The sequence below is a fragment of the Neolamprologus multifasciatus genome, chromosome 1 (assembly GCF_963576455.1).
Source record: "Neolamprologus multifasciatus chromosome 1, fNeoMul1.2, whole genome shotgun sequence".
Lineage (NCBI taxonomy): Eukaryota > Metazoa > Chordata > Actinopteri > Cichliformes > Cichlidae > Neolamprologus > Neolamprologus multifasciatus.
This window is the reverse complement of record NC_140439.1, coordinates 22,289,740-22,299,394: the sequence shown is the minus strand read 5'-3', so window position 1 is coordinate 22,299,394 and position 9,655 is coordinate 22,289,740. Positions and strand designations below refer to the sequence as shown.

The following is a 9,655-nucleotide window of genomic DNA, read 5'->3' as shown; positions in this document are numbered from 1 at the left end:
AGTTTTTAGCAAACTGACTGTTTTCTATACTTTATTTATCAAGGTATAGTACTTTGTGCTTGTTTGATCTAAAATATGGTTACACAAGTTCAAAAAATATGCAAAAAAACCCCCAAAACATATACACATATGGTTTACACTTATCCATTTCAGGGTCATGGGGCCTATCTCAGCTGTCTTGGTGTGAGTGCGGAACAACATGGACACTATCCACTGTATCTCACACCCTCACCCTATAGACAATTTTGAAACAGCAGTTATTTTAAAAAAAGAAGCACTGGGACAGTGGGGGAAAAAAAACAAGGAAGACCATGTGAACTTCATAGAGAGGCTGAGGTCAACCAGGAGGTGCAATCCCAGAAACCTCTTGCTGTGAAGCAACGTTGTAGCGTTAACCACTGAATGATTGTACAAAACACTTTAATGCAGGAAGCAATGGAAAGAGTTTTAACAATTTTAATGAACAACTTCAAGATATGCTAACAACATCTGCGGCAAGTTCAGGAATTAAAGTTGAATAATGTTCAAGGGAAGGTCACAGATCAGCAATCTAATGGTCAAGTCTACTCTTTACACAGGATAGAGTTCAGTTACTGCAGCATTCTTGAACTGCTCAGTTTTCGGCAGGGTTCTCGTTCAGAAAGACTGACGTTGATTCACATAAGAATTCCCTGTTGCCCACAGGTCTAGACTTATGTGAGTATTCCTCAGTAAAGCCAGAGGGGAACAGGCCAGGAAAAACCAGGCGCTAGGCAGGCGCACACACCCAATCTGGATGGAAGAGGATAACAAGGTAAGTACCAAAACATCTATTGGAAGAGGCCTGAGTAACACTGCCACATGATATAGCTTAGCAAACTGGCAATGTAGGGATAACAGTGGTTAAATACTGCAGGTGGGTGTTGATAAGAAACAGGTGCACCAGGGAGTCTTGGGTAACCACGCCCACTTCTGGGAGGAGTCTCGCTCCCATGACAAAGAGCGTCAGACCGAGCAAACGGAGAGAAAGAGTGAAGCCAGGCCAACATCTGTGACCATGACACCGTCTGAGACACAACGATGAATTGTGTGAATAGCGCCACCTATTGGCTGTCATTAAAAACACCTGACAAATGACCAATGAAGTATCTTCATCTTTCAGTTGCTCCCTTTAGAGACGACATACTGGACAAAGGATGTCAAATATGGAGATGACACGCAGGCTTAAAGGAGAAAGACCACAGAGAAAATTCATGGAGGTGATGAAGGAGGACATGCTGAGGGTTGGTGTGACAGAGGATGCTACAGATAGAAGCATGACATACCCTTTAGTCTAAAACAACACACAACTTTTTTTTTTTCTCAGGATTAAGAGATCCCATTTTAAATTTTGATTTATATTTCTTTAAGTCATACGAGCATTAAAGGTAGATTAAAGAAAAGATGTAAATGAAACATAAGTGTTCCAGTCTTTGCAATCTTTGCTTCTCACTTTAATCCAAGTGCTGCTCCACATTTTTACCACGAGGATTCCTCTCATTGGGAATTACAAAGGAGCTCTTCCACAGGAACACCAAGAGCCTTTACCTCAGTGTGCAGCAGAAAATGCTTCCGGACCTGCAGGATACAAAGTTTCACGGCGCTTATTGTTATGAAATACATTAAAAGTAATTTCGGGAAACAAACAGACAACTAACCATGGAAATTTGATTTATTTTGTGCTGTAGGGTCTTGATGGCAGTATTTTTGGAGTCAATATGTGCCTGCAAGCAAAAACATTAAGAGCTTCTTTAATGTTCTTATAAAAACATGACACTTCCAGAAATATACTTAAAAATATACACTCACAGGCCACTTTGTTGGTAACGCCTTGCTAATACCAGAATTAACCTTTTGAGAGCTTCAGAGCTTTTTCTCCTATTTCTTTGTGGCACAGATTCAACAAGGTGCTGAAAACACTCATGTACATTCATAATGTGACTCACCCGTTCCACCACAGCCCAAAGGTGCTTTATTGGATTGCGATCTGGTGACTGTGGAGGTTATTTGACTCCAGTGAACTCATTGCCATGTTCCAGAAACCAGTTTAAAATAATCTGAGCTTTGTGACATGGTGTGTTATTCTGCTGGGTGCAACCATCAAAAGATGGGTACACCGTGATCATAAAGGGGCGGATACAGTCAGCAACAATACTAGGCGGTAGGCTGCAGTGTTTAAATGATGCTCAGTTGGTCCTGACGGGTCAAGAAAATCCCCCCACCACACACACACAAACACACAATTACCTCACCACCAGCACCCTAAAACAGTGGCACAAGGCAGTGTGGATCATGTTGTTTAAGCCAAATTCTGGCCCTGCTATCCAAATGTCACAGCAGAATTTGGCACTCATCAGACCGTGCGCTTCAAGGTTCAATGGTTTGTTCAGAGATGTTCTTCCAATCAGCTTGAAGCAGTCTGGCCATTCTCCTCTGACATCAACAAGGCATTTTCACACAGAAAGTTGCTGCTTCTCTTTTCCTCATCATTCTCTGTGAACCTTCAAGATGGTTATGTGTGTGAAAATCCCAACAGATCAGCAGTTTGTGAAATCCTGACCATGTCTACAGGCCGAATGCCTTGCTACCACGTCACTGGCTGATTAGATATTTGCGTAAATACGCAGTTGAACTAGTGTATCTAACAAAGTGGCCAGTAAGTGTATATAAAATCAGTGTAAAGGTTTAGATGACTGCTGAAGAAGAAACATGAAGTAGATGTACAACACTACCTCAGTTTTCTTTATGACCCTGATGAGGGCTGTTTGGTCCATGTTGGAGGCTGAAAGCACCGCACTGAGCTGAGCCTCCATCTCCTCCAGGCTCTCTGTCAGAGCCTGCAGCTTCTTTTCCACCACCATGTTCTCTATGTCTCCATTATGCTGCGCCTTCTCAACAATCTCAGTGAAAGCCTTGCGAAGTTCATCCCTTTCCAGTTGGAGCTGTGCAGCAAACACACAAAAACATTCACATAAAATGTGTGCAACTACACATGAATGGAGCTGATTGTTAGTTTTTACCTCGCTGAATTTCTGTTCCAACACCTCGTGCTCTGCTTTCAGATCTTTCAGCTTTTTTCTTTTGATGTTTCCAATTACATCCTGTCAAAAGCAGTGCACAGAAATTATGCTCATACTGGGCTACAGCGATGCTGCACAACAACGAAGATGCTGGTAAAAGCAAGAGAAACTGTCCAACAGTAAACTCTGTGAAAAAAGGTGCCAAAAGAACCTTATTTCTTGAGTAGTGTCTCAGTTTCTTGGCAATTTCATCGTTTTCTTCCTTGATCTTTGAGATAAGCTCAGCAAGATGTTTGTTCTCCTTCAAAACAGTTACCACCTCCAGTTTCATGTTCTTTTGTTTCTTCTTTGCTTCATTAATTTCTCCCTGGAAAATTCAAATAAAACATTGCATGTGAAAATAAAACACATCTGGGTCAAAGCTGGTATAAAAACTGTTCAGCAACAATAAATAATAAAATTTCAGTCACCATTTCAAATTTGGAGGCTTTTGTTTTGCATTTTACAGAATATCAAAACAATTTACCTGGTTTAAAGATACCCTCTAATGGTTCTGCTATTTCATAGATAAACCGTTCTAAAAATTATAAGCTGTAGTCACAAGCAGAAGACTGATCAGTAGTGAGTTATAGGTTTAAACAAAGCTTGTGTTTGTGATCGCACCTTGAGTTCAGTGAGCGTGTCCGTGTCCGTTTTCATGATAATGACAAATTCCTCAGCGCTGCGGTAGGTTTCGTCGTGATCTTGTTTAAGAGCGGCGATGTGGCTGTTCCAGTGGTTTTCTCTATCGCTGATCTCACTTTTCCAGATGTTGTCCAGATCTTGTTTTAGCGCCTGCACTTTCATCTCAAACGACGCTGTAATTTCTGCTCCAGCCGTAACACAAAAGGATGGCCCGTGTTCAGTGCTCGACAACGTGAAGCAATGAATTCAACTCAGAATGCGGTTTTTATTTTTGGGTTGTGTTTTTTACCTGCAAGCTGTTTCTCCAGGTGGTCGCTCCTTGTGGTCAGTTCTTCATCACGTTTCTGTTAAGATAACAACCAGTTAGGAGTGTTTATTCTTGCAAGCTGAAGTATATCAGGGTCAGACGTGTAGAGCTATGTAATACAGTACTGAGGTGCAACAACAGATAACAGCTATGCCCACGGTTAAACCACAGTGAGGATTTTACACTGATTAATCAGCCTTAAAAGACCACAAGAACAAATTTGTGGTCAAGTTCTTACAGCTCATGGAAGCCAGACTTTATGAATTCACATGTGATTCTTTTTTGTTTGAGGATCAATTTTGACCAAATTTTGCTCTTTTGATAAACATTAGTGATTTTTCCCCTTATCTCGTTTATTTATTTACTTACAGTCTCTGTTTGTACTTTGCCTTCTAGTCCATCTTATTCTTAGGTTATGTTCTAGTTTAGTCCTTGTTCTCCCAACAACAGGAGGAAGTATACAATCAGTACTGTTTGTATGTGCTTGTAAGCAGTCTAGCATGCACAGTTTTCAAGATATCATTTTTAGATAAATGATATCTTGGATACCAATAACAGCTCAAGCTGATTTCATTTTGATGAAAACCAGGTCAAGGTCATGGCACATTTGTGAAAATCAGTAAAAATGTTATATTATCTACAGTTTTTTGTGGATTATCAAACTTCACAACATGATACTAGGTATTGGGGGACATGAGTACGTGTTAGCACCCAAGGTCAAAGTTGACCTCGGAAAAAAAAAATATCAAGAAACCATAATCTATCATATGAAAGGGCACGTAGAGAGGTGTACGACACACACTTTTTTTTAATACGACACCCTATGACATCACAATGACACCATAAAGTTTTGCAAAATCAAAATATCTCAAGTTCTTACAGCTCATAGAGCCAAAGATTTCAACTGATTCATATGGGTAAAGTACACTGTTTTAGTATTTAATGGTTCAAAGTCATGGGTCAAAGCAGGCTGATGTCAGCAATTTGTAATAAAAAAAAAAATCACAAAAAATTAAGGTTTCATATCCTCTCATTATTTGTCTGTATATTTATTGTGGTAGTCTCCCCTTGTCCTTTGTCACGTGCTCACTCTGGTCTATGTAACTGTCATAGGTTCCTAGTAAGTTCCTGGTTTCTACCTAGTCTGAGTTTTCTTGTATTTCATTTCCAGTGAGTTCACCAATAAAGTTCTTAACAATGTTTCACAATAAAAGCATTGTTAAAAAATGCTATGCTTTTGGACACTGGTTTAGCTCGGTGGTTGAGCAGCGACCACATGCCGCAAAGCCAAATGCAGTGGTGTGTGAATTAAGCCATCCATCCAGGTTCTACCCTCTTCTGTGTCCAAGTCATGGGAGTAACAGTCTAAGCAGACATGGCCACACCTTCCTCTCCACAGCCACTTCCTCCAGCTCCTCTGAGGTGTTCCAAGTCCAGCCATGAGATGTGATCTCTCGAGCGAGTGCTCTCTCCGCTCAGCAGGACATGCCCCAAACACCTAACTTATGTCAGAAGCCTGAACCACCCCACCTGGTTTCTTTTGATGTAGAAGGGCAGCAGATCTACTCTGAGCACCTCCTGAATGACTGAGGCCCTCACCCTCTCTCTAATGCTGAGATCAGACATCCTTTGGAGGATGCTCATTTACCACTGCTTGTGTCCACAGTCTCAGTGTTTCGGTCATTTCTCACAGCTTGTGGCCGTGGGTGTGGGTGGAAGCAAAAATCTACTTAAATACAGAAATATGAAGGTTTTTTTCCTCAAAAGTGGAACAAGTGGCAGAGTATTATTCTAGAGCACCCCGTCAACACTACGAATATGATTAAGGTAAAGGGAAATGTATGTTTTGTACTACAAACCAGTTCAAGTTCCTTCTTGGTTTGTTTAAAGTTGATCTCTTGGATGTCCACCCGCGTAATTGTCTTACGAAGCTCTTCCTCTAGGTGCTCTTGCTCTTTCTCCATCAGTTCACTGGACGCCAAAGAATCTGCATTCAGTTCAGCGATATCATTCAGGTGTTCATGCTGGAGGTGCTTGATCTTCTGCTTGTACACCTGGTGGAAAAACAATCACATGTGAGCGTTTATATGGAAATCCAGTATTCCTAAAACACGTAGCCTTGCAGTTGGTATCATCCACCATCTTTTAGCCCTAACCCAAACCCCTGGCTTGGTACCTATTCAAGTTAGATCAGCGGTCTCCAACCCCCGGGCCACGGACCGGCCGTGAGAGTTGAGGCTCAGGTGTGAAATGTATGGTTTTCAGGGTTTTTATCGGTTTTTATCGTTATTTTTTTTATCGTTTCTATCGTTTTTGGTACCGGTACTGGTTTTATTTTGTTGTATTTATCCACGACACCTTAAAGGCCGGTCTGTGAAAATATTGTCGGATATAAACCAGTCCGTGGCGCAAAAAACGTTGGCGACCGCTGAGTTAGATTATAATCTCTGGCCAAACCTCATAGACAACTTAATATTAACACCACAGCCCTCTCGGTTAGCCATCTTTATCTTTTATGCTAGCGGCATAGAAAATAAAGTCATCTGTACCTTAAATTTATCAGTAGCCATTAATAAGCAAATCTCCATAAACAGATTCCTACATATATCATAGAATAACCTGTAAACACTGAACCACATATCCTGGTTTCACTAAAAACCTTAAAATATTAGCATAAGAAACTTGTCCTGATTTAGGTTTCTTGAAATGTTTTACTAAATTTAAGAACACGATTTGGGACTTCAGCATCACCTGACTCCACCTGACCAGCCTTCAAAATGGAAGAGCTATCTATTTTTTAATATTCTCTCTTAAAATCAGTAAAATCTTACCTTAACGTCTAATTGGTGACGGGCCTCATTTTCTTCTACATCCTTTTCTACCTTTTGCAGCTCAGAGTCAACCTCCTTCTGTTTTCTAAATGTGATTTCCCAAAAGCTGTGGATCTTGTCCCTCTCCAACTGAAAGTAGTTTCTCTCTTCCCGCTCTCTATCCAGTTCCTCTCGAAGACGCATAATGTGCTCCTCCAGCTGAAACACAGAAAGGTGTGACTGTAGTTTTCATGTGCTCGACAAACCAAATGAACATATTGTCACTTTTTTTCACGCTTTAAGAGAGTCTGAAGAAATCACTCTCCAATTTCCATACACTCATCATGGGCATCAATATCATGGTAATTTGGTCCTTTTAATGATTTCTTTGTTGCTTTTCTCTAACCAACAAAGGATCAAAAGTTTACATACCAGCTCAAATATATACACATACAGTCACATAAGTCTTATAAGTGATCCTACATGTTCTACAATGTATCTTAACTTGATAAGGCCAAGGCCCATTAACTTGGAGGAGTGTGGATTAGAAAAAATCCTAAATTAATTCAAACTTGCACACTCCAATCTTGGTTTTTTTTTTTTGTTGTTGTTTTTCTAATTCATTAAAGATATAGCGTGTACAATCATTCCACCCTGGAGAAACAACAGTTCAAAGAAATCTTTAAAAGCCCCAGAATGCTATAACATCCATGTCCATGACAAGTGCATGTAAACTTTTACCATATCCATGTTTTGTTTTTGTTGTTTTTGCTTTTTTTTGGTACTTCGATGGATTTATGCATCTTAAAAGTCTTCAGGGGAAGCTTGGCACATTACAAAGTTAGAAAAAAATCTGAATTGCATTATCTGCATCATGACGCCTTTTTGCAGGCAGGGAGGCTCTAATTAAAATATTCCAACGGAGTGTTTACAGAGCTTGATCCGTATTAGGAGCCAAGATATGTCAATCTCACTTGCATTGAGTGTTACTTAAATGTTGTGCCTCAGCTTTATGTGCTACCCCTCTCAATGCACAGATCACTTTGAACAGGTTCCTATTTGTTTCCTCCTGACAAAAAAATACACATTCAGACACATTTTATCACTCTTCAGCTCTGACCTGCTCCTTGGACATTTCATCCTTGGTGAGGCCATTTATCAGCGTGGGGGTCCTTGGATTTGCTGGTTTTTTATCTGCACTTTTCTTTTTGGGTGGCTGGGGGGAAAAGAGTCAGCACAGCTGTTTAAAGTTAAAACTGCTTTCTGGTTAGCAACCAATGACTGCATAAAAGATAAAAGTATATATGTATCGATCCATGTATCCTTTTATATTTATAAAAGAAAAAGTTTTCTATAGTCACTGGTGGTAGCCTTGAGTGTGTTTTTTAATTAGCAATGAGAAGTATACAAAAGTAAGCTACATTTATACACACGCCCAGCTGCTAGCGGCATAAAAGATAAAGCTGGTTATTTACTACAGATAAATCACTTGTTTCTTAATTATTTAATGCTCACCATCTTGTACGCTGCTCAAATTACGCGAAGAAGTGTTCGGTTTGATGCGAAAAGAGCAGCACACTCAGTAAGTACTAGTGTTGTTATAGCAACATAAACACAAACCTGCTGAGGAGGCGGAATCTACAGACGGAAAACCAATCAAATGGGACAGGAAGGGTTCTTGAAGCAGGATGATTGGTTAACAATTATCAGGTAATTCTACTGAGTCTGTTGAACACAAAACAGGCACATACTCATAAGCACTAAACAAGGGGGAAAAAAGAACATCAGCGTTTACGAGTGTGCGTATCTTTCATTAAATATTTCAGTGCTTTTAAAGCCGGTGATAGAGCTTCAGGTTTTAATGCAGTTCTTTTCATGTAACCAGTGAAATCAACTTATTAGAAGTTAAGGTGGGTAACAGGAGGGGATTCACAACTGCTGCAGTGTTGACGTCCTACTAGAAAGATTTTAGCATGCTTTTCAGCAGAAAGGAAGAGACTATTATCACTCCTGATCTAGTCACCTATGGGAATAGAGCCGATAATACTTAAAAAAAAAGAAGAAAAAAAACCCTCCAAAAGTCCTTTAAAAATATGCCATATATGAACCAAGTATTAAAGATAGGTTTATATTCTGGTCCTGCTTATTTTGGGGGAAAGATTTATCCTTTTAGCCTGCCAGATAATTTCCTTAAAAGCAAATTGATCTGATGGGCATGAGTGCTGCCAACTGATAGTTGAGCTGGCCTTTGAAAATAGAATATTTAGAAATTTAACTGTATACCACACAATTTGTTTAGAAAGTGAAACAGTATTGACAAGAAATAGTAAACAAAGGTTAAGTGCTAAATCAACAGTGTTTTGCTAATAGCATGGCTCTACTGAGGCCACTTAGGCCCAGACTAAAATATTAAACTCTGCTTAGATTGTGATGAGAGTATGCAGATCTTTCATTGTCCCCAGTAGATTAGATGTCTCAGTGCAGGTTATCCCAGCTGCTCCCATCAAGATTCATAAAGCTTTATCACTAAACACATACAAGAGGAACAGCATTCCCATCAGTTTCAGTTGTTCTTCTAGGCTAATAGGCAAATGTTGGCATACCAGTATTTAATAAACATATACCTGTTTAACTTCAAAATATTAGGACACCAACATTTAGCTCAAAGCACTGCCATGTCATGGGTGTATTTAGAGAAAGTACAGTATCAGAGATGTAAGTGTAGTTGTACAGCTTTAGGCCTGTTATTCACACGTTTGGTATGATGCAGGTATTTTAAAATCAAGCGATATCGTAAACTAATACTTTAGACCTGA

General features: G+C 39.8%; 1 protein-coding gene across 1 annotated transcript; it reads right to left on the bottom strand.

Annotated features, from left to right (window-relative positions):
• Window positions 1–66: 66 nt before the first annotated feature.
• LOC146525735 (dynein regulatory complex subunit 4-like) lies at window positions 67–8,472 on the bottom strand. The gene is made up of 12 exons (XM_085155511.1): window positions 8,355–8,472; window positions 7,960–8,055; window positions 6,861–7,058; window positions 5,889–6,083; window positions 4,012–4,066; window positions 3,702–3,904; window positions 3,250–3,405; window positions 3,039–3,119; window positions 2,751–2,960; window positions 1,677–1,742; window positions 400–1,596; window positions 67–366 (listed from the first exon to the last, which is right to left on the bottom strand). Exons 1-11 carry the CDS (start codon window positions 8,355–8,357, stop codon window positions 1,516–1,518), a joined length of 1,344 nt encoding a protein of 447 aa, XP_085011637.1. The 5' UTR covers window positions 8,358–8,472; the 3' UTR covers window positions 67–366; window positions 400–1,515.
• Between the last annotated feature and the right edge of the window lie 1,183 nt (window positions 8,473–9,655).